General features: G+C 35.0%; 1 protein-coding gene across 4 annotated transcripts in view; it reads right to left on the reverse strand.

Moving 5' to 3' along the window:
- LOC123531249 (polycystic kidney disease 1 like 1-like) overlaps positions 1–26799 on the reverse strand; it is a 114712-nt gene that overhangs the window by 65843 nt on the left and 22070 nt on the right. For 3 of the 4 annotated variants that reach the window (XM_053517912.1, XM_053517913.1, XM_053517911.1), the window contains 3 exons: positions 20196–20252; positions 5021–5260; positions 2531–2818 (listed from right to left, as the gene is read on the reverse strand). In XM_053517912.1, coding sequence (XP_053373887.1) covers positions 2531–2818; positions 5021–5260; positions 20196–20252 — 585 coding nt within the window. Of the gene's footprint in view, positions 1–2530; positions 2819–5020; positions 5261–11430; positions 11752–20195; positions 20253–26799 lie in introns of those variants that run through there. The other variant, XM_053517914.1, reaches the window with a different exon arrangement.

Raw genomic sequence — 26799 nt, forward strand, 5'->3', positions numbered from 1 at the left:
CCTCTGTCAAGGTCCGTTACAGGATTCAAACACGTGACCTCTGTCAAGGTACTTTATAGGGTTCAAACAGGTGACCTTTGTCAAGGTACTTTATAGGGTTCAAACAGGTGACCTCTGTCAAGGTACTTTACAGGGTTCAAACAGGTGACCTCTGTCAAGGTACTTTATAGGGTTCAAACAGGTGACCTCTGTCAAGGTACTTTACAGGGTTCAAACACGTGACCTCTGTCAAGGTCCGTTACAGGGTTCAAACACGTGACCTCTGTCAAGGTACTTTATAGGGTTCAAACACGTGACCTCTGTCAAGGTACTTTATAGGGTTCAAACACGTGACCTCTGTCAAGGTACTTTATAGGGTTCAAACACAAGACCTCTGTCAAGGTACTTTATAGGGTTCAAACAGGTGACCTCTGTCAAGGTCCGTTACAGGGTTCAAACAGGTGACCTCTGTCAAGGTACTTTATAGGGTTCAAACACGTGACCTCTGTCAAGGTACTTTATAGGGTTCAAACACGTGACCTCTGTCAAGGTACTTTATAGGGTTCAAACAGGTGACCTCTGTCAAGGTCCGTTACAGGGTTCAAACACAAGACCTCTGTCAAGGTACTTTATAGGGTTCAAACAGGTGACCTCTGTCAAGGTCCGTTACAGGGTTCAAACAGGTGACCTCTGTCAAGGTCCGTTACAGGGTTCAAACACGTGACCTCTGTCAAGGTCCGTTACAGGGTTCAAACAGGTGACCTCTGTCAAGGTACTTTATAGGGTTCAAACAGGTGACCTCTGTCAAGGTACTTTATAGGGTTCAAACACGTGACCTCTGTCAAGGTACTTTATAGGGTTCAAACAGGTGACCTCTGTCAAGGTACTTTATAGGGTTCAAACAGGTGACCTCTATCAAGGTACTTTATAGGGTTCAAACAGGTGACCTCTGTCAAGGTACTTTATAGGGTTCAAACAGGTGACCTCTGTCAAGGTACTTTATAGGGTTCAAACAGGTGACCTCTGTCAAGGTACTTTATAGGGTTCAAACAGGTGACCTCTGTCAAGGTCCGTTACAGGGTTCAAACACGTGACCTCTGTCAATTCAAACGCAGACCTCCCCAAGGTATAATGCAGAGTTCAAACAGGTGACCTCTCTCAAGGAAGGTATGTTACAGTGTTCAAACAGGTGACGTCTGTAAAGGTATATTACAGGGTTCAAATGTGTGACCTTTATCAAGGCACATTAAAGGTTTCAAACACATGACCTCTGTCAAGATATATTAAAGGGTTCAAACAGGTGACCTCTCTCAATGTACATTATAGGGTTCAAATGCGAGAACTCTGTCAAGGCACATTTTCATTTCGCTATGGTCAGAAATATTATGAAATTTGTATCAATATAGCCACTGCCTAGGCAACGGATTGAACCCACAAATTCTGAGCTTGCACACATACTCCTTCTTTGTCCAGCTACAAATGTGTGTGTGAAAATATTCTGTACATCACAAATGTTCATTTTTTCATTGTAACTTTATTCAAGAATCTCTTTTCGTAACTGCTTTGTTCCAGAACCCAACATAAAAATCATGTGGGCCACTGATAAATAAACTTTACACTCTATTTCTGCACTAATCATTTTGAATCTATAATATATATCTATGTGCTGACAACAGTTTTTAAGCCAGAAAAAGGTAAGATGTTATAAATAATCTGGCAAAGGAAAACAAGTGATCCTGATTGGTTGAGACATCTTTTTGGCGATGCTGAAACAACAATCACACCTACCAATACTAAATAAAGTATGGAACAATAAAATTATGAGAAAATTGGTGAATTCCCAAGACTTAAGCTGTTTCTAGTCCCTATGCATGACAACTAGAGATCTCACTGTGATTGAGTATGCATAGCTTCCGAAGAAAATTATATTATCCCCAGTAAATTGTATATCCCACGCAAGCTTTCCCAGTCTCTGAGACCTTTAATTGTATATTGAAGTTTCACCGTGTCACACAGAATTGGTCTTGAGAAATTATTTATGGTCTTTATGTGTAGAGTGAACAAAAATCGAATCTAATTAAACATCTCAACACACACTGTAGAGCCAGGCTTTCACTCAAGTCTGACTTAACCCTTATCATGCTAAACACGAGTGATTCTGCCTTTGCAACCAGTGTAAATAATGATCAGACTGCATGGATCTGCACTGTTGGCCATTCAGTTAGTATTTCTTAGGTAAGCACCCCTTTTAACAGTTAATGGTACTGTCCAAATTGAAAGATGGACAAGTTCATTATAGAAATTTAGCACATCAAATACTTCACTGTACCAACAAAGTATCACTTCTAATGTACTGAAATTAATGTTTATCTGAACTGAAATGTTAATTCTGACATAGCTATTCCTATTTGTGTTATTTTTGCCTAGCACTGGTGCAGGATTAACACCTGTTGTCAAAACATTCATAAATAAAATAATAATAATAATAAATAAATAATAGTAATAAAAAAGTTTAAAAATTATCATCTAACTAACAAATATTTGGCTGTACCTTATTTCTGTTATCTAGACCATATGGATTCATCTTGAACGAAGTCATGTGACTTTGTATACATCTTTGATTGGCTGCTTCACTACCAATGATGTCATTCACGTTGGTACCCAGCACCGAGTTCTTGCTAATTCTGCTGGAGCCCAAATGTGATGGAATTTTAAATTTTGTCTCTCCGATGGCAAGTGTATGTTTGTCTGTCATAGAGTGTCTGGAGGCCCACACAGACAGGAAGTCGCTCGATGACATCACTGGTTCCTCAAACACCAGATGGAACTTCAACTCATTCTGAAAAAAAAATTAAAGAGGTATAATTAAATCACCATGGAAACAAGAAAATATTTTGTTTTTGTTTACATGTACAATTCCTACCAACTGCAATGACAGTTTAAACAAAACTTGGCACAGAAACAAGCAATAATATCAGAAAACACTAGCAATTGGCAGAAACAGGCAACAATGTCAGAAACCACTAGCAATTGGCACAGAAACAGGCAATAATATCAGAAACCACTAGCAATTGGCACAGAAACAGGCAATAATATCAGAAACCAATAGCAATTGGCACAGAAACAGGCAACAGTGTCAGAAACCACTAGCAATTGGCACAGAAACAGGCAACAATGTCAGAAACCACTAGCAATTGGCACAGAAACAGGCAACAATGTCAGAAACCACTAGCAACTGGCACAGAAACAGGCAACAATGTCAGAAACCACCAGCAATTGGTACAGAAATGGCAACAATGTCAGAAACCACTAGCAACTGGCACAGAAACAGGCAACAATGTCAGAAACCACTAGCAACTGGCACAGAAATGGGAACAATATCAGAAACCACTAGCAATGTCATGCATAGGAACCTTAAGCAACACCAAACACTGAAACCAAAAACAATGTCAAGTACACAAGCCTCTATCAATGTCAAGTACACAAATGTCAAGTACACAAGCCTCTATCAATGTCAAGAACAGAAACCCTAAGCAATTTCAAACAAAAACCTCTAGCAATTTCAAACAAAAACCTCAGGCAATTTCAAACAAAAACCTCTAGCAATTTCAAACAAATGATAATAGCTTCCTGATCTTTTTCTTTCACCTCCATCAGCAGTCTCTATATAAAGAATACACACAGTAAGTTGCTTCTCTTGTAAACCTTGTCACTAACACTACTTTACACCTGCCTTCTGGCATTTTCTGTGAAAAATTCTCAGACGGTCCTTTAAATTAAGCAATTTTTATTGTGGCTTTGCAGTATTCATTTCACAGTCTTCTATAACTTATTAGTTTTGTCTGGGTTTAGTCATATAAGTGCAGAAAAATGTCTTTTTTTTCAAATTAATACAGACAACGAATGAGGTATCTTTTCTGATTCATGTATTTCTAGAAAAAAATAGAATTTATGGCTGTAACCCTTTGCTGCATTGAGAAATTTATTAGACGAATGACCAAAATGTCTCCAGGTAACCTTTAGCCTGCTGGTGGCAAGTGATTCTGCCCTTGCCACCATTGCAGACCTAGATGATCCATGCAGGCGGATCTTGGTCTACACTGTTCGCTATTCAGTCAGTAAATTTTCCATGAACACCCCTTTGAATAATAAATGGTACTGCCCAAATTGAATGATGGACCAGTCCATTTTCAAAAGTTAGCATGGTAAAGGTGTATATGCTTTTAATCTTCAGAAATGGATTTACAAGTGTTTTATGAAAGTACTCATCATGAAACAGCAGTATAGAATCTTTATAATAGTGAGGGGTCAAAATATGTTGCCTACAACCAATACTGTTATCTTGTAAGGAATATTTTGACACCATTGGGGCAAATGAGGAATATTTTGATACCACCAGTGCCTCAGCAGATTTCGACACCACCTGGCTCCTTGAATCCCGTTCTAGCTGAAAGCCTTGCCTCAGACTGCTTCTAGACTATAGGATCTATTTCCTGTAAATGAGACAGCTCTATAAACCTGTTTCTCTTCTAACATTTACAGTTGATTGACACACATGCCAAAGAGCACTTTGTATTAACTGATGACTTATTTAAGAAGTTCTTGAGATCACGTACAATGTTTCCACGACTGAATTCAATTTCAGTCCCTCTGTTCTCAGTAATTTTAAAGCAAGTACTTCACAATTTCCTCTATTACCACGCCGGATTTTAAAACAAAAACTGAGTCTTAAATTAAGGAAAAAGAAGGAAAATGGGGGATAAGATGTAGCAATTGACTCGGAATGTCCTAGATAATCTTGGCAATGTATTCTCTGTTCTATTTTACCCATAATGCTTCAAGATTTTACTGCAGTTGTGAGCTAGATAAACTATATCACATGCACATACTGCCCTTGGTAGGGGACAAAACCCTTTAAAGTCAGGAAACTTGAACAAATTAACCAAAGTTAACAAATTTAGAATGTGACATTGTTTTTATCAATACTACTTCATAGACTCTAGACAAAACATACTGATATTAAAAAAATTAATGAAGTTACCAGAACAAGTTTGTTCACATTCTTGATAGCGTCGTCTATCATCTGTCTGTACATATATTTCAGCATTTCATCTTTCTCCTGCGCCATGTCCACCGTTCCCCTGATGATGCTCGAAGCTGTGGCGACCACCAGCTGCACGAGATCCCCAGTTGGTGTGAGCTCATCCTGGTAAACCTTCTCCGCACCGGAACAGACCGACTCTAACACCTTCAGTGACAGATAGAGGGCGCCAATGTCCAACTGAAATATTGAAATATAAATATTATTGTAAACACTTGTAAAATTATGAATATTTTTTGGGATATTACATTATCAAGTGCTTTGACAAGATTCTGACCTAGCCAAATAGCTGCAGAAAGGAAGGCAGACCATTAGAAGTTTGCTTCCTTGGATATTTTCTTTTCTATAAAGTTTGGTCACCTGACTTCCTGTAACATCAATTTACTATAAATACAGCCAGACTTGTGTTAAAGACCACCTCTACATAAAGGCCACAACAATAAAACCTGCTTATAATGGTCATTATTTTCCATTGATCAGTAGTGTATGCTTACCCCTGTTGAGAGACTTCCTGTCAACAAAGACCATTTTTTTATTTCCTAACCCTAACATCTTTTAATCTTTGTTATATTAGGAATTCCAAAATCAACTCCAAATTTAATTCTTACTTCACTTTTAGACACATACACAGACAGGAAATCTGTTACTACTCCCCGACTGTCAATTTTAATAGATGAACTGTCGACACATTTTCTCCTAATTAAGCACTTTAATTTCTGGCTGTTACCATCAAACACTACAACAATAGAAATCCATTAAGTCTACCTTAGAAAACCAAGTCAAGGATTAAAAACAATTAACCTCTGCTGTACAAGTGTTTTGATCAATAAAAGGACTTAAGTAAAGAATTTCCAGTTCTAAAAGCCAAGAGATGTTGCTGAAACTATCAATTAACCCGATTTTAATACGATTTTCATGATATTCTATTGTCGGAATCTGGAGCATTTCCAGTTCAGGTCTCTTTTTTTCTGTAGCATTCCTTCTCAAAGGAAATCACTTCAGACATGTGGCACAAATGATTTAATTTATCTCAAAATGTTTTAAAACACTGCATTTTTTTTTAAGTAAGCTTTTGGTGTCAGCGTCAACTTTCACTGTTTACTAAAGATCCATGCATCGTATACATTGAAAGAGCATTGCTACTCTTTTGAATACTGTTTTCTGCAAGGGAATCTTAATGCATGTCTTCCTCTTCCTATATTATATATTCAATTTCAATCTTTGTGTTTCTTTGAATTAGGAAATCTAAATTACAAGTCACGACTTTTCCTTCCACAATTTAGTGTATACAATTCATTTTAGGTTGATTGCAACACAAATTCTACTATTTATCTTAATCACTCTTGACACCTCATTCCTGGTTGTATCACTTTACCTCAATGGTATAAGCGGGGAGAAGCCAGTCTCCTTATTAATGCCGAGTGCCAATCACGGCATGAGTGAGTTAAGATTTTACAGCGAACCTACACAAAAATGTCAATATTGCTGAGAAGTAGTTGCAGGTACTATCTTTAACATGTTTGAAATGCTGCAGACTGGGTGTTAACCCACTACCTCCAGCACTCGAACCTGATGCTGTACCGCTAGACTACAGTGGTGGCAAGTACTGGCAACTGATATAAAACTTTGATCTTATGCCTTATAGCCTACCAGCAGTTAATAAATCTGTGGTTAATTTAACATTAGCAAGCGACAGACACTTTTCCATCCACTGAATGGAGGCAAATATTTTTTCCGATGGAACTATTTTTTTGAGGAGGAGTAATTTCCTGTGAACTCAACATGATGTTTATTATATGTGAGACTTGATTTGCAGTTCTCTCATACAAAAATCAATCCACAAGGGCTTACAGGACTTATTTTGTAATTAATCTATTGAAAGTGAACAGGAGATGTAATATCAGTGTAGTAATTTTGTCGTTCAATACTTAAGTGGATTTCTGTTCAGTAACAGCTGTATGAAGCTGTTGACAAGAACTATATCGACGATCAGAAATATGATGACAACTTCAATAAATATGTTATTATTCCACCCTATATTTAGATAATATTTCAAACTTTTATTCTCTTGACTTTGTATGGCAAAGGTGATTTTATATATCTTCGATAAATATAACTGTAAAATGGTGCAGACTGCAAAACGCTAATTCTCGTCAATGTAGATATGGTGCCTGAGCTGTAAAAACACTAAACTAAAAAAGGAAATCAAGCATTGTTTATTTTGGGATAAACAACAGTTGTTACATGTGATGGTGAGAGACGACTATAACGATTATAACGTCACATTCTGCCACATGACGTCTGCTTCAATTACTTCTGTAAATTAGGATACCTTTGAGAATAACATTTCTATGACATCCTGTGTTCAATTCCTATGCATCCAAGCTCTAAACCATGGTATTTTAATAGGACAGTATATATAAAATATATGACAATAAATCAAGCTAAGCCTTGAGTATTTAATAACTTAAGTTATTATTTTTTAGTTTCCAGGCTGTAAGTCGGAGAGTACAATACAGCTATAACTTTACATCTTTACACAATGACTAACTACATTATAAAGAAGACCTCTACTGTTGTAGGGTTAAGTGGTTCAAAGGTCAAGGTCATAAGACCAAGTCTCTATCCTATCCTGCTGAAGGCTCAGTACATTATAAAGAAGATCTCTACTGTTTTAGAGGTAAGTGGCTCAAAGGTCAAGGTCATAAGACCAAAATTACCTTTGTTTCTGGTTGAAATAGTTTCATCAGAATTACTTCCCTTTAAACAGATTAAATTTTGCATTACAATGCAGTCTGTGCAAAATTCTTTGAAAAGCAAATAAGGTAGCATAATATAAAATCATGCTGTGAATACTATCTCGTCCTTGTGTAAAGTCAGGAAGATTTTGTTATATCAGAACAAGGAAGCAGGAGGGTTATTATAATTGAACCACTATTACCTGTTTCTGTATTTTGTCAGGTTTAACCATGACATACTATAAATGTAATTAATGTTTTCACAGTGGTAAACATCCATATATACTGACTAATATACTTCAAAATATTTGCTAGTAGCAAAAAAAAAATCTGAATTTTACACAAACGGTATACAACTCAAGTCTCCAAACTTTTCAATAGTTTTACCTTTAAATATTCTATACTATTTTCCAAAAATATTGTATTTCTTTCTATACTGAAGAATTTTTGACTGAAATACATAATTATATGACTCTTCAAAAGCAAGAGCTGTTTCTATCTCACTCGAAGGACTAGTCAGGTCTCTATAATGCAGCTTATTTAGACTGGCATCAGTCGTTTGAGTCCTTTAAAATAAACATCTCTGCCTTAAAACCCTCTTAAATAGCAGTTTCTGAGAAAAAACTTTATTACAAACTAATTGATCTCAACAGACCTTGCAAGTCTATATGCCCCGGTAGAAAGTTTTGGGCAAAGTCTCTACCCTATGGAATGGCAAGCCAAGTTTCTATCCTACTGAAGGCTCAATTCAACTTTGAATTTTGCAACATGATAAAAGTTTTTGGCTTACTGTAACAGCATTAAGGATTTTTGCAACACTTAGACAGTGTAACTCTTAATAGCATGAACAACTAGATTTTAATCTGTAAAATATAAATATTTCTACTGAAGTCTCTATATTTTACTTGTATTATCTGGTAAAAATGTTACAGGCTATGCCATCTCGAAAAACAATGGAACAATCACTACTTCATTTCCAAACAACTCTTCATTTTGCAAGAGACATCGCTTTTACAACACATGTATTTCCACATGCCTGAGAAAGGGCCATAACTCTAGACCAAAATGATTTCTGACTGCCAGGCAAATTTCTGTATCAGACTATGCAATTTATTTCTCCTAAAATTCCTGTTAAATTGCATTTCATCAATACTGGAACAAAAAACCAATTTCATTAAAGTCCACCTCAGGCTTATTGTCTGACGCAGAATTTTAGATGAAGTATAATTTAATGGCAAAGTCAGCATGAAAAAAAAAACTGGAAAAAGAAAATAACTCCTGTCGGGAATATTCTGTATCTTAAACTGGAAATAGTGATTAACTCTCAGTGGGAATGTTCTCTATCTTAAACTGGAAAAAGTGATTAACTCCAGTGGGAATGTTCTCTATCTTAAACTGGAAAAAGGGGAATCTCGATATACTTGTAGTGGGAATGTTCTCTATCTTAAACTGGAAAAGGGAATATACTTGTAGTGGAAATGTTCTCAATCTTAAACTGGAAAAGGGGATATACTTGTAGTGGGAATATTCTCAATCTTAAAACTGGAAAAGGGGATATACTTGTAGTGGGAATATTCTCTATCTTAAACTGGAAAGGGGAAAACACTTGTAGTGGGAATATTCTCTATCTTAAACTGGAAAGGGGGATATACTTGTAGTGGGAATGTTCTCAATCTTAAACTGGAAAAGGGGATATACTTCTAGTGGGAATATTCTCAATCTTAAAACTGGAAAAGGGGATATACTTGTAGTGGGAATATTCTCTATCTTAAACTGGAAAGGGGGATATACTTGTAGTGGGAATGTTCTCAATCTTAAACTGGAAAAGGGGATATACTTCTAGTGGGAATATTCTCAATCTTAAAACTGGAAAAGGGGATATACTTGTAGTGGGAATATTCTCTATCTTAAACTGGAAAGGGGGATATACTTGTAGTGGGAATGTTCTCAATCTTAAACTGGAAAAGGGGATATACTTCTAGTGGGAATATTCTCAATCTTAAAACTGGAAAAGGGGATATACTTGTAGTGGGAATATTCTCTATCTTAAACTGGAAAAGGGGATACACTTGTAGTGGGAATATTCTCTATCTTAAACTAGAAAGAGGGATACACTTGTAGTGGGAATATTCCCTATCTTAAACTGGAAAAAAGGGAGACACCTGTAGTGGGAATATTCCCTATCTTAAGCTGGAAAAAGGGGATACACCTGTAGTGGGAATATTCCCCATCTTAAACTGGAAAATGGAATATACTTGTAGTGGGAATATTCTCTATCTTAAACTGGAAAGGGGGATATACTTGTAGTGGAAATGTTCTCAATCTTAAACTGGAAAAGGGGATACACTTATAGTGGGAATATTCTCAATCTTAAACTGGAAAAGGGGATATACTTCTAGTGGGAATATTCTCAATCTTAAAACTGGAAAAGGGGATATACTTGTAGTGGGAATATTGTCTGTCTTAAACTGGAAAAGGGGATACACTTGTAGTGGGAATATTCTCTATCTTAAACTAGAAAGGGGGATACACTTGTAGTGGGAATATTCCCTATCTTAAACTGGAAAAAGGGGAGACACCTGTAGTGGGAATATTCCCCATCTTAAACTGGAAAAAGGGGATACACCTGTAGTGGGAATATTCCCCATCTTAAACTGGAAAAAGGGGATATACTTGTAGTGGGAATATTCCTGATCTTAAACTGGAAAAAGAGGATATACTTGTAGTGGGAATATTCCCGATCTTAAACTGGAAAAGGGGATATACTTGTAGTGGGAATATTCCCTATCTTAAACTGGAAAAGGGGATATACTTGTAGTGGGAATATTCCCTATCTTAAACTGGAAAAGGGGATATACTTGTAGTGGAAACATTCTCTATCTTAAACTGGAAAAGGGGATATACTTGTAGAGGGAACATTCTCTATCTTAAACTGGAAAAGGGGATAAACTTGTAGTGGGAATATTCTCTATCTTAAACTGGAAAAGAGGATATACTTGTAGTGGGAATATTCTAGGCGATATACCTGTAGTGGGAATATTCTCCATCTTAAACTGGAAAAGAGATTTGTTCTCAGTGGGAATATTCTGTAACCTTTAAAACCATCACAGAACTGTAATTTAAAATGTGTGAGAACATAATTTTGTACACCCTCAGAATCAGGCAATACAGTCAACATTTTTGATGTTATAAAGGTCCCTAAAAGGATCTTAAGCTGTTTCACTTGATTCAAGTGATTGCAAAAAGTTTTTACCAGAAAAAAAGAAATGTACAGGGCTTTTTTCTACATAATTTTAATATGTAAACTGATAATTACTCAATGAATAATTCTGTTTGCTAAAAATAACAAAATTCCTTGGTAAAAGAAATGCTAAAGCCAGCACACCTTAATTTCCATCATGAATGGTTTCCCACTACCTTAACTAATAAAAATGTAAATTGTATTCTATTTTCAAGACCTACTCAATTCAGTTCCATTAAAAACAGTTTCCTGTCATTTAATGGTGAAATTTAAATTATATCGAAAATCTTCCCGATTCTCAGAAAACAACCAATAAAACTGGCATTAATTTTCCATTTAATATCATGCAACATGGAAACATAATATCTTACCACAGTGATCCAACAACGGCAATAATGCTCCAATCACTTACAGTCGTTTCGTAACATATCCTGCATTATAATGTAAGTTATCCCACACAAGTTCTTTTTTTACAAATTTTGATTAAGCAAGTCAGCTTTATGGGAAAATAATCTGTCATATCCTAATTTATATTCCTTAAAGATATTAAATTCAGTCTAGGAAATTTCTACAACGTGTTCCGAATGGCTAGAAATAGCAAAAAGAGAATGGTTTTCCAAGAACAACGTAATATCCCAGAATTCTCTCTGAATACTGTTACGAAGATTTCAGGTTGCTCCCAGTCCAATATATCGGCAAATCACCGAATGAAACCAATTTTTCTATAACGGGACTATTTATTTCAAACAACAAATAGGAGAAATCCAGCTTTTAGTTTTGACTATGTATAATTATAATTAAAAAAACTTCCTTATAGTCAGGATTTTTTTATCTTAGTTATACAAATATACACATCACTACATTATACATGATAAAGAAAAAGCCACATCTGTCCAATCAATAATTTCCTCGAGTATTATAACATGATCATTTTACTTAAAGCATTCATTTTTCCATTTATTTCACTAAATTTCTAGAATCAAATGAAACACTATTTAATTTGTTCAATTAACTAATGTCATGTTGTTTTACTGATGTTTATTGGAAATTATAGAAAACTGTTCTTCCCGCATCCACTTATATTGAGTATTTTTCCCTTTCAACGATATCCAATAGAGTTATTTCAAGTCTGAACAAATCAGTACGCACCCCAACGTTTTTCCCTTAAAGATATTGACACAAGTCAGATGAAACGAATATTGATCATCGGAACATCTTCAATCTAAAGTTCTCTCTCCATCCGTCCCCGACCCAAAACTAATAAATCATTTTGTCATTTATTATTAGACGAGGGACATGAGCTTCTTTTGTTATAGTGAAATCAGATTGATTTTCTATTGCAAACTTGTTTGCCAGCATACCTATTCTATTTATCAATGGTACCTTATTTGTCATCCTTCTCGACTACTCAATAAAGCTTTAGAGGGATCAAACAAACACACACATACGTGGGACTCGTCCAATAACGTAAACTGGCATTCTTGGGAATAATTCGCACCATAGTCAATTATTTGTCACGATATATTCTATCTCAAAAGCTCCAACTATGTAATTTCATTTTTACCCTCATATTTCTTGTCTGATACATATATTTTCTGAGCAATTAAAGATTTCTCATGAATATAGCACCAATTAGATTTTAATAATCTGAAAGTATGTCCTTTTTTTTGAAAACTATGTTTAAAAGCAGTAGTGAAATACAAATCACTCTAGATTGCAACAGAAAGAGCAAAATGTTCAAGTCATCCTACCTCAGGTTTAGAGCAGACCCAAACATAGAAAATATAAGGAAAAAGACCGCTGAGCACGGTCCCTAGAGTTTTTGACGCCTGCACAGTATAAGTACCAAGTTCTACAGTGTGAACTTCGTTTGTGAGAATGAACAAGTCAATAAATAAAGAGCCATCCAAACAAACTTAAGTCAAGTCAAGTTAATCCTAAAACCTTCAGAATTCTGTCAAAGAATAAGATCCCTCTTTGATCATAACTAGCTGGTTAACGCTACTGTCAAAACAAGATTTGTTTTTATAGTGAAATGATAGCTTTAATGTCTCCAAAAGTAATATCTCCCCAATTATAGTACTATATTCCTCAGGCATTTTTTGCTCAGCCTTGTCAGATTTTCTGTCTTTTTCCAATTTTCTTGTGATTGGATTGGGGATTTTAAACAACATCATCTTAATAAGCTGGCCATCAACTGAAGTAGAAAGGAGAGAAAATGGAAGGCGGCCACCATAAATACTTGATCTTATTACCGCAGCAAGCTAAGTTTCCGTGGGTACAATAGAAAGAAAGTAGTACCATCTTGTGACCAAATTACCTCAACAAATCTAATATCTTGTGTCATATTCTCTCAAATAAATTATTAAGGTCACTCAGCATTAACATCACTGGTACAAAAAGGAAGGAACAAGTAAAGGGTTAATTAGTATTAAAATACCTTTCTTGTTTTTGTTTTTTTTTTAAAGAAAAATGCATCTTCACAAGAGATGAAGCTGTTATTCAACTGGTCTCTTTATTACGATTACATTCATGTATACAGAAAGCTTTATGAAGTCACAGTATATTAAAGGGAGGCAATAACACAGTGTCCAAGGAGACAATCAGAAATATCACTCTTCAAGAGAGATAAAGCTGGTATTTATTATGATTACATGTTGCAGTAAGCCAAATTTTTCATTGTCCAGTATATTAAAGGGAGGCAATTTGACAGTGTCCAGTATATTTAAGGGAGGCAAGCACAGTGACCAGCATATTAAAGGGAGAAAATCAGACTAAAACAATCTTTTCTAACTTCAACTTTGTAGGCTCACAGGTTATAAAACAGTCTCAGAATGAAGCCAATGCCATTGGTCAATCTGAAGACTGAGCTCAGAATCAACCAATCAGAATTAGAGTTTTGAGACTGGTCTCCAAACTGAAGTTTTAAAACTCTGGAACTAGTCTTTAAAAATATAAGTTCTTAAAGGTCATCTGTATTTTAAGGGCAGAAAAGGGAAATATTGTGTAATTTGGCAATATTTCTTTGATTTGTATAGAACGATGTCTGGTATTCAGCGGAATATTCCCCAGACTGGAACTTCCTTTCCGGTGCCACAGTCTGTTTAATGTGGTTTCTATACTGTTTAATGCGCAGATCTGGAGAATTATTGGATCTAAATGCAGATCAGATTCAGTGCAATATGATATTGAATTATAGGAACTGAATGCAAATCAGATTCAGTGCAACATGATGGTGAATTATAGGAACTGAATGCAAATCAGATTCAGTGCAACATGATGGTGAATTAAAGGAAACTAGAGATGCTTTTGAGAAAAGTGCATGTCTCCCACAACTGCCTAATCATCTAAATAGTAAGTCAGTCTTTATATACTGTTTACTTAATCCACATGTGCATGCGCTTTCTTGACACCAAAAGGACGCCTATACTACTAGTAGAATAGGCGCCGGTTTAGGGGTAAAACTGCGCAAGAAATCTGAATGTTTTTGGTAAATCAAGGGCCATAATTCCGAAGTGCCTAGGCCGATTTGGCTAGTTATCAAACTTGGCCGAGCACTTATTGGCAGACACATTTTGTTGAAGTTAGGTGAAGATCGGATGAGAAATGTTTGATTTAAAGTGCAGACAAGCTTTCTGACAGACAGACACACAGACTGGAGTAAATCAATATGTCTCCTACACCACTGTGTGGTGGGAGACATAATGAATGCAAATCAGATTCAGTGCAACAAGATGACAAATTATAAGAACTGAAAGCAGATCAGATTCAGTGCAACATGATGGCGAAGTATAGAAACTGAATGCAGAACAGATTCAGTGCAACATGATGGTGAATTATAGGAACTGAATGCAGATCAGATTCAGTGCAACATGATGGCAAATTATAAGAACTGAAAGCAGATCAGATTCAGTGCAACATGATGGCAAATTATAAGAACTGAAAGCAGATCAGATTCAGTGCAACATGATGGCAAATTATAAGAACTGAAAGCAGATCAGATTCAGTGCAACATGATGGCGAAGTATAGAAACTGAATGCAGATCAGATTCAGTGCAACATGATAGTGAATTATAGCAACTGAAGGCAGATCAGATTCAGTGCAACATGATGGTGAATTAAAGGAACTGAATGCAGATCAGATTCAGTGCAACATGATGGTGAATTATAGGAACTAAATGCAGATCAGATTCAGTGCAACATGATGGTGAATTACAGGAACTGAGTGCATATCAGATTCAGTGCAACATGATAGTGAATCATCTTAATGCAGATCAAAGTGACTTAATAGTTTATGACATCTGGAATTGTACTAGATCACTTTATTTATCCCATTACAATATTCATAAGGCATATCTTGAAAAATTAAAAAATTAAATGTTGCTACCAAACATCTTCGAAATGAAGATCAAAATATCCCAGAAAAGCAAAGTACGGCAACGATTTTGAGATTATTGTCTCGAATAATTGGAAAAGATTGATGTACTCGTAGTGGAGTCGAACTAAACTAATGGCATGACTTGGGATCAATCGTAACATTTCAGCGGCTCCAGAAAATTGACACGCAGTTTTATTTCTACATAGAAACATAGTTTATGCATTCTTCTAATGGACTTTGACAACCAAATAAACGATAATATGTCAGATATATTGTCATCGCACAAATGCTTCAACATGATTTTAGCATCAATAAAACATTTATATTTATGGTTGTTCTGTTTCCGTGGTAGCTTTACAGCAATCTTCCAGAAACTACTCCTTTTACAATCAAATTTTATTACATTTTGTCTTAAAATCAATTTCCTAAAAGCTGGTTTTTATGAAAGATACTGATTTTTGGAAAGCCATTTTGACGGTTCAAAAGGAAGAATCTGTATTGATTTAAATGAGAGATGCATAGATGTCTAGTATTGCTAACCTATTAATCATAAACAAAGTTTTCTGCATGAAAACAAAACAAGTAATTCTTTAAAAGTACACTGCAGTTTATTGAATCAGTTATACTTTTGCTGCCTTTATAAATCCGTCTGGTTTTTGTCACACCATGAATTGCTTGAGTCCTCAACAATATTGGTCATATTATTCAGTAGTTCTAAACCACTCCCTCCTAGCTCGCAGCCCAGACATTTTTATTTCTAGACAAATTTTACTGTCCTCTGGAGAAATTGAAGAAATGAGACCACTACTGCTTAATTAATACAATGTTACCCAGGTTCACCTAATTTTGTAGACAAGATCTTTTATTAATTCACCAGTTTCAATGTCACTTTTTTACTCTGTACTTTGATTCTGTTCTGCTGTACTTATATCTTTATTGAAATGAGTTACATAAGGTGAGGAAAACAACTTGTGTCCGAGAATTTCATTAAAAAGACTTAAAACTGGCTTACAAAATGAAATTTTCAGAATTAAATCAACTTCTAGAAACAAATTAACATGTAACCATCAAAGTTAATACAGGACCAGCTTGACTAAGACGTTCACTGTGTATACTTTATCAGTACATGTACTATGAAAATTTGTCTCCTATGAGGAACAAACTTGCAACTCTTCTCTGGAATACAGCAGTTTTTACATTGAGAGCAAAACCTGGCCGGGTTAACACCAGGATCTGGGGGAAAAATAATTCTATCTTATCACCATACTCAAAGTGACCGAACCATTCATTACAAGCAGTGTTCTGTCTGCAGAAATACATCATTGAATGAAATTAATGAAGGTTTTACTTCCCCTCAGGCTCTTTGATCACCGTTCTGGCAAGTTCATTAATTCTGCCATCGTTCCTTATTAATCATTGAAGGTTATCGCGTCGATCAGACAAACCTTGCCTAATATGGCAGCGACACTGTTGCATACCGTAACAGTTACAGCTGGGTTTAATCATGTTACAGACAACCATACAAGAAATAAACACATTTACGATGTAGAGTCTGGTTAGAAAATTACTTTAATTCTGTAATGATTCTGTGTATCCGCGTAATGTTTTACTGATATGTAGAAGTAAGTGCGAAATTACCAAAATCGAGTTTTGATGAATTGGTCGATTTACAGAAGTTAAGAATCCAATGCTAAAAAGTGGCTGCTTAAACACCGTGAAACACTTGTACTTAATTACTTTCTTCAAACGATTTAAATGAAATAAGTGGTCTCAACATAAAAGAATTGAAAGTTGGAAATGAATTAAAACCATTTCCATTCACAAACTCCTTGTGTTAGTTTCAACAACTCTGCTAATATCTTTTTACTATGTACAAGTAATCTTTTTCTGATATAGAAACCAAATTCTCAGTTTGTGAAAACCTGTTCCCAATATAGAAACCAGAATTCTGCAAGTTAAGGAAACACGATTTTGACATAGAAACCAAATTCTCAATTGGTGGAGACCTGTTCCCGATATAGAAACAGAAATTTTAGTGGTAATTAGTTCCTAGTATAGAATTCTACAAGTAGTGAAAACCTGAACATTCTCCAGTAGAAACCAATTTCAATTTTAGAAATAGTGAAGTTACCTGGCAAAAATGTATGATTATACAGAAAATAAAGAAGTACCTGGGCGTTTTGCTGTCCCCGCTCCTTATAATGATACACAGTCGAGCAAAATCTGTTTGAGTTATCATTAGTTTAAGCCATCGCAAATTATACATTATATGTAGATATTCTGCCGAGTTCGAACAAAGGGTAGTGTATGAATTATCAGAATTTGAGGGAACAAACTTTGACTGTATTAAAAAAGTACAGAAATAAAGAATCTGAAAATAAAGTTTATCACGCACAGGCAGATTTTTAAGAGAATTAAATTCTTTGTGCATTTTTTTTTTTTTTTTGTATTTTTGGACCGAATTTCTCATGACTGGTTGCAGTCAATCTAATGTCAGATACATCTTTCAGCATAATAACATGCTTGGAGAAGCTTCAATTACACAAAGTTTAACGCTTTACAATTTTCTCATTTAAGTGTATATTTCAAGCCTTTAGGGACTTTGTTGGCCTGTCAGAATTTGCAAAATCCAGCAAATCTGAAACTTTAATCACTAGTTACACTAACTAATTACCTAACCAAGATCTTTTAGTAGTTGTTACCAGAATAGACGTATAGTTACATCAATAGGATGGAAAACATCTTTCTGATAAAGTGCTTCAATTGAGATTATTCTGAAAGAGTCACTCCCTATACGGATGTAACCTTGTCCCTGTACTTGTTGCCAACCAACAACTTTTATTCGATTTATCTAATTTGAAGAATGAAAAGACAGAGACCGAAATAAAGTAAACCAATTATGTCACATTTAAAACTGCACGTACTTCAGTTTTGCCATACTACATTAAGATATGTCCGTCTGACAGCAGCAGAAGTACACAACAACATCTGAAGTACCTGACAAGTACTATCGAAGATAAGAATTTTATAAAATGCCATTTTATTTGAACTTATGAAACAGTTAATTATCATTTAACGCACTGCATTTTCAGGGCTTCAAATTATGTATTTATCTATCTGGTGGTGGTAAAGACATTAATTCATTTTAACGTTACAGAAGAAGTTTGCACTTTACAATGTTTTTTTTTTAAATACATCAAATTTTTCCAGTAACGTATGTAAAAGTTTCAATAATATAGATATGTTCCTTGTATTTAAAATAGTCACCTATCAGTTTGATGTTCTACTATAGCGGACCATATTCTTCCAACTTAAGCATGCGTGTGATAATTCTGTACCTGTCTCAATCCCGATGACAGTTTAGCGATTACGAGAAGCTGAACAACATTTAATCTGAGTCATTGTTACCAGCTTCATATCGTAATTATTATAAAACATAATCGGCAATAAAGTCAGCTTCATTTCTCGTTTATAACTATACACAATGCAACAAGTTTCACATGGAGAACACAAACTTTCATGATGTTTCCTAGTCACGCCATACACGATTCAAATTGTTTGAAATTGCTTTTGAAAAACCTCCATTATGCCACAAACTCGACCAAGATTTACCACAAAGAATGGAACGCATGCAAAGAATCAATTAACTCATGGAGGAACGTCAAACTCACAATTGGCCTCTATTTGAAGAAGTTATTTGCCTCTGTAATTTGAAAGCAAAACAGCCCATTAAAAGCGGAGAAGAAACAGGGCTGTTTTAGAAACCAAGAAGAACATAATCTGATATATGAATAATGTAAAGCTTAATCATACGGAAATGAAGTCTTTACATAAGAAAAGGCTGGTATTACCTATTCTTGATTGGAAAACAAAATACAAGAAGAGACATGCAAGATGTAGATGAGAGTTGCATGTTCTCTGTGATATATTGATTACAACCCAATATTGAGCTGATTTGAGACTTACAAACCTGGCATACCATATATAGTCAGCATACGTGTAATCTTGTTCATGTGCAGACATGAACGTGCCAAGTCTGAATTATTTAATTCTCTTTTCAAGTGTGAATTTTTTGTAACTTTCTCTTTTCCTTTGAAGCTGTTAGTAACAGCTTAAATTCACATTTTCTGAATATAATAAGAATTAATGGTTTAAAAGCCTGCTGGGAAGGCAAGTGATTCTGCCTTTGGGACTACTGCAGACCAAGATCACCTGCACATCCAAGCAGACTTATCTTGAATAATAAATGGTACTCTCCAAACTGAATGATGGACCAGTCCATTTTAGAAATTTAGGAGGGTAAAGATATACCAAGTTCAGTAACATCCACCAGGTAGTTCAGTATATGTGGAGGCTGTTCTTGGTCTGCACTGGTCGCAAAGGCAGAATCATCTGCCACCAGCAGGCTAAAGGTTAAATGAAAATGTTGAAACCACATGACCAATGATGGATACCCGATTATCTACCTACACAGGACCTTCGCAGTGGTGACCTCAAATGTGCTCTTGATATGATACTAGCATTCGTTCCCTGGTACTTTGCAGGCTATTTTTAAATGCCAAAACTTGGATGTATCATTAAGTATGATGGCAGTCCCAGAATTTCAAATATATATTTCACTTCTGACCGTAATGACAGGGGCAACAACTCTGGTGAATATTCTGCGAAAAGTAATAACATAAACATGGGAAGTCTGTGAGACAGACTGAAGTCAAACACTTCAGTGCATAGAAAAGTTTCCACAAAAGAAAGTATTACCTCTTCTGGTACAGCTGTAGTGACGGCAAGGGCTTGAGCACTTTGTAAAACTTCTGCCTGAAAATATATAAAACAGATTATTTATTTAGCTGCAACCTACAGCAACAGAAACTGTTGCTTAAAATATTACAGCAACATCAGAGTTCAATGCTAGCTATATAGAAGTTTGGAAACCAGTCTCCTGCATTTGATTGGTCAATTTGGAGATCAGTCTTGAAACTGACCAATGGAAAGGCAGCACTATGAGACTGGTCTCCAGCATTCGATTGGCTGACCTGGAAATAAGTGTTTAAATTGACCAATAGAAAAACAACTTTCAGAAATTGGTCTTAAAACCTCTCTGCACTACTTCTTAATGTTAAAACATTTTCAAATATCAAAAAAGCCCAGATGTTTAGAAAAACACTGAGTTTTACCGTATTGTAATAAACCTTTTTTTTTAGTTTGTCTAAACATAGTTATGTTATTTCCTATAACGCCTTAGACACAAGTTGTTCAGTACATATGAACTTTGTACTTGTCATATACTGTATCACTCTACTCTCTCATATTGCTAAAAGTACTCCTGAATTATTGATAAAGAAGTTTTCTTAGAATTCTTTAGGATAGTATTCAAGGAGTGAAAAATATCATAAAATGTTGCTTAAGGAGGTAGGTTACCTTGTTACCAGGGTAAATTCAAATTAGTTGAACCGCAGTGATTTTTTGTATTTCGTGTAATTTAATGTTTTAACTGCTATAATCTCAGTTCCGTTTATCTCTGTCCCTTCAAGTACAATTTTTATCCAGGTTTGAAGTACATGACCCTCTTAAGGTATTTTATATAGAAAGAAGAAGGAAAATATGGATATTTAACACTTTTCAGTGTATTTTTGTTTCATTGTTATCCGTAAAAGTCTGCATAATTAATAGTTTTACTAGTATGCGCATTAGCTTTCTAATAAAAGCTTAAAATGTATATGTCGCGGGGCTCGTGTTTCCATGGTAACGCATTTTCTCTCATTTTTCAACAATTATGTATGAAAACGGGTTTTTTGACGGCTTCAGTGCCATTCTGTTATTGACCAACATGGAATATTTGGGTAATATGATTAGCAAAATACCAAGAACTTGACATGGTACTATGTTTTTCTTAAAGTTTAGAGTAACCATGGCAACAGAGATGTTTAAAATAGCTTATATGTTGCTTTTTATCGTACTTTCTTAATAAAAAATATTATATAAAATTATCTTTCTTGTTAAGGTAGCTTTAAAACATCTTATTTCTAACGTTAGTAATATTTTCGTATGAATTGCAGTTAATTTAACAAATTTCACAGCTTAAAATACTTACAGCAGTGCCCGTCGTCTGACATTTTTATTGAAAAATCGTTCTGCATGCTGCTATTGTTCTCATGGATATTATTGAAATGAAAATAAAAAGCCGAAGCTGTGTTCCTTAAATAGACCAGTGTCAACGCTTTTGAATTTTACAATTAGACATATAGGTCACGGGCTTCGTTTCCATGGTAACATCAATTTAATTCAAGACACCACAATTTTATACTGAAATTTGAACAATTTTAGAGCTTAGTTTTAGTATTAAAGTAACAAATTATCAACGGAAACTGGGAAATAGGTATAACAAATCAAACTGTCCAACTTTTATTTGTAAATGACCGTAATAAGTTGCCTTTCACCTAACTATATTCCCAATAACATCAGTACCATTGTCCAGTTTCTTACATTCCGCATAACATTTCAATATAATTACATAAAAGAAGCAAAATATTGATCATTTTTCAGAGCGAAAGACTAATAAAAAGTATTTCAGCAAATAATGGCTGTTTAAAAATAGTTCAAATAAAGAAAAAGCACAGAATAACGTACTTTCAAAATAAAAGCTATTAATTTTGCGCGGTAACTGACACGTAACGTCATGACGTCAATGACGTCATTTTAAGGCAACAATGTTTTGAAGCGTTTCTGCGGCAATTCATTCATTATTTCTGCATTATTAAACCATTAAACATAAGATCGGATGCAGGTTCAAGATTTATTTCCAGAAGAATGGATATACAAACACATTTAGTTTGTCGTAAACGTCGTCGTAAATCGTCACGTTAGCTTCCGGATGGACATGCGCACTTACAAATATCAAGGTAACCTACCTTCTTAATGTGACTGACCACCATTAATTTTTATCATGTTGGACACGATTGATTCTGCGGGTGCAGACGCTCATCTGATTTTTTTGTCTCTGTATAACAGAAATATTGTCCTACTCATGATTTTTTAAGACCAAAAGGGGCCATAATTCTTGCAAAAAGCAATGTAGAGTTATGGTACTTGCTGTACAGAGTCAGCTTTTGATGGTGAATAACTGCTCCAAGTTTTAAAGCAATAGCTCTGACAGTTGAGGAGAAAAACTGACCTTAACGCAAAACTTAACCAAGAAATCTGATATTTTCTAAGTCCAAAAGGGGCAATTATTCTTGCAAAAAGCAGGATGGAGTTATGTCTCTTGCTGTACAGAATCAGCTTTTGATGGTGAACAAGTGTTGCAAGTTTTAAAGCAATAGCTTTGATAGTTTAGGAGAAAAGTTGACTTAAACACAAAACTTAACCAAGAAATCTGATTTTCTAAGTCCAAAAGGGGCCATAATTCTTGCAAAAAGCAGGATGGAGTTAAGTATCTTGCTGTACAGAGTCAGCTATTAATGGTGAACAAGTGTTGCAAGTTTTAAAGCAATAGCTTTGATAGTTTAGGAGAAAAGTTGACCTAAACATAAAAGTTTCGGAGAAAAGTTGACCTAAACATAAAACTTAACCAAGAAATCTGATATTTTCTAGTCCAAAAGGGGCTATAATTCTTGCAAAAAGGAGGATGGAGTTATGGTTCTTGCTGTACAGACTTAGCTATTAATGGTGAACAAGTGTTGCAAGTTTTACAGGAATAGCTTTGGTAGTTTTGGAAAAAAGCTGACCTTAACACAAAACTTAACCAGGCAACACCGAGATGCCGACGCCGATCAACTGATGACAATAACTAATCATTTTTTTTTCAAAAAATCAGATGAGCTAAAAATGGACAAGTTCATTAAAGAAAATTAACAGGATAAAGGTTAAGAAGCTCAAAGACTTTCAGCATAATTATACACGAGGTAAAAAAATCACGCAACTTGAAACTACAAAACATGTGCAGTAAGTTTCCTTTTTTCACTTTATTTTATTTTAGCCAAACACATTCTGGCTTGAATAACTTCCAGCCATCTTCAGTTTTTACTTAAGTATTGAATAAAGGATAAACATTGCATAAACAAGAGAAAATGTTTTGTTCAACAAACATATTTGTGGTGGGCAAAAAAAGTAACAAGACTGACAGCATATATGTTCCCAAGGCAACAAGCGTCTACACCATACAGTCTGTTGAATTAACAAACATTTAACTATCGATACAGTAGTTTTTGAACATTCATTGAAATTTAAATTATATCTATGACCTGAGGATTTTCTTAGGCTAAGGTGGCAAGTGGTTCTGCCTTTGCGACCAGTGCAGACCAAGATCAGTCTGAACATCCGTGCAGGCTGATCATGGTCTGCACTGTTCGCTATTCAGTCAGTAAATTTTCAGTGAACACCCCTTCAAATAATAAATGGTATTGCCCAAATTGAATGACGGACCAGTCCATTTTAGAAATTTAGCAGGCTAAGGGTTAAAATTGAACATATTCCACATTCCTGTTTTTTTCTCGAAGTAAGCCAAATTCTGATTTCTCTACAACGCCATTGTAATAAGCTTCTATTAAATCCTTTATGCAAATTTTACGAAATTACTGTGTAGGAAATTGTGGAAAATTGAATAACTGTCTTTCCTAGGGCACTATTTGCTATGTAAATTTCCTCCCAACTTTCATAAAAAATAATCTAGGATGTCAAACGAAGCAAAAAACGCAGTCTTGCAAAATTGTCTACTAACAAGCAAGGAGTTATCAGAACTGGCTTTTTTCCTTAAATAAATATCATTTCTGCACTGATGGGCATGTAATTCTGTAATTTCTTTCTTCCTTTTTGAATAATAGAAGACGGAAGACAATGTTCCAGGTACTTTTAGAAGGGGATTATCTTTAGTTCAAAATTTGGTCTGTTATCTCCCATTAATACTCATCTATATAGGTTATAATGCAGTAATTTGGTCAAAAATGTGCTTCCGTGGTGTTGTCGAAAGAAGTCCCAAATAAATAGATCCTAATTTTTCCATTTTTCGCGCATTTGCGCGTAAATCGGGGGCCAAATGGGCATTATTTCACTCGTTGAATGAATTTTACATAAAATAGGACACTTTTCATGCTAATATTCGCATGTTTCCGAGTTGTTTACTTGAAAACGAAAGTTGGGTGTTTATTCTGCGGACTGCTTTCGGAAATGCGGCAATATGAGGGTAGCTGACTTCAGTTGACTTGCATTTCACTGCATACTATTCAACACCCCTTTTTCTTTTCATTTTCTTGAAGCAAATGTATGGATATCTTGTGGAAAATAGGTCTACGACGGAGTGAAAATCTAGAAACTGTAACAAAATCGTTCTGAAGTAGCTGAATTTTATATGAAACAAAGAACAATTTCTTTTATTGGTAAATAACTTATACATTTGAATGCAGTCTCCCTTTAATGCTCATCTATATACATTTGAATGTTACCTCCCTTTAATGCTCATCTATATACATTTGAATGTTATCTCCCTTTAATGCTCATCTATATACATTTGAATGTTACCTCCCTTTAAAGCTCATCTATATACATTTGAATGTTATCTCCCTTTAATGCTCATCTATATACATTTGAATGTTATCTCCCTTTAATGCTCATCTATATACATTTGAATGTTACCTCCCTTTAATGCTCATCTATATACATTTGAATGTTACCTCCCTTTAATGCTCATCTTATACATTTGAATGTTACCTCCCTTTAATGCTCATCTATATACATTTGAATGTTACCTCCCTTTAATGCTCATTTATATACATTTGAATGTTACCTCCCTTTAATGTATCTCCCTTTAATGTTCATCTGTACCTCTAATTATCATTTGTATTGATTCTGCCAATTAATCTCTTTAGTGCTCATCTGTATGTAAGTTGCCTATTATCTCCCTGAAGTACTCAACTGCATAAATTTCTTCTATTATCTCCCTTTAATACTAATATATTTAGAAGAACTTGTCCAATCTCAGTTTGTACCTTTTTAAATGCCTTTTTTTCATCAAAAATATTTCAGTTATCACACATCAATCAGTTAAAATTTTAAGGATTTCAGCACCACTAAATACCAGTTCTCCACAAATGACAACAAACTTCCCCACATGAATCTGATGAGAAGGATATAATTTCCGATTGTCACACACAAAGTCTTATCTTCCTACTCTTCATTAGAACAGAGAGTCCCACTAACTGGACAGCCTTCTAAAAAGCTTCTAATGTTTTTAGTCTCCAAATAGACATTTTTCCCAGAAAATCAAAGGAAAACGTGTGAGAAGAAAAATCTCATTTTTGAAGCCCTCATCAAATGTTCGCACATGCCAGACAGTATTGGTCCTTAGAGTACTAGACATAATTATAGAAATGGGGGAGGCATTAATGATAGTATATCTAACACACACTATCTCAACCCAATCACTAAAATAATTCTTTTATAAAAATGTCGATTTTCTTCATATTTAACATCGTTTTTGTAGCCATGGAGATGCCTGTTAGCATGAAATGTTATTTCATGTGCATGTCAGTATGAAGTAAACAAATTTGTTACGCCAAAAAAGCATGATTATTATATGTTATTAAAATGTAACAGGTGTTTCAATTACATAGCACTTGAATTAAGTAATTTCAACTAATTTAAGTAACTGTTTGCAAACCATGAATTTTAATTAATTGGACAGATAATAAATGACAAATTGAAATGTGGTCATAAACCATTTTTTTACTATCATTTATGAAATTGAAAAGACAACAAACAACTGACCAGTGTGCTGTACAAGTGAAAGTGCATCATAACAGTTTCATGGGATAATACAAAAGTACACATACATATCAGGTTTAGTTATGCACCATTCAGCAGTTTCAAAAATCAGACATTGTACTTACTTTCACCCCAATATGGGTGTACAATTTCATCAAACACTTGTAAAAACCAAGTTTGCTGCTTGATCAAAACCACACAGATCTACCTTGTGTTGTATATACAGTGCAACCTCTGTAGAGCAACACCCTTTGGGAGATACAAATATTGACTGTTATGTAGAGGTAACCTCTGTAGAGCAACACCCTTTGGGAGATACAAATATTGACTGTTATGTAGAGGTAACCTCTGTAGAGCAACACCCTTTGGGAGATACAAATATTGACTGTTATGTAGAGGTAACCTCTGTAGAGCAACACCCTTTGGGAGATACAAATATTGACTGTTATGTAGAGGTTGTTGTTCTGGAGAGGTAAATTTGATAGTGTATTTCAGTGTAGGGAAATTCTGATGATGTTGTTATAGAGGTTTTTGCTTATGAGAGGGTCGCTCTGGAGAGGTTGTATGGATATATGATCATATGCAACTCTTGACCTTTACATAAGTA

The sequence above is a fragment of the Mercenaria mercenaria genome, chromosome 11 (assembly GCF_021730395.1).
Source record: "Mercenaria mercenaria strain notata chromosome 11, MADL_Memer_1, whole genome shotgun sequence".
NCBI lineage: Eukaryota > Metazoa > Mollusca > Bivalvia > Venerida > Veneridae > Mercenaria > Mercenaria mercenaria.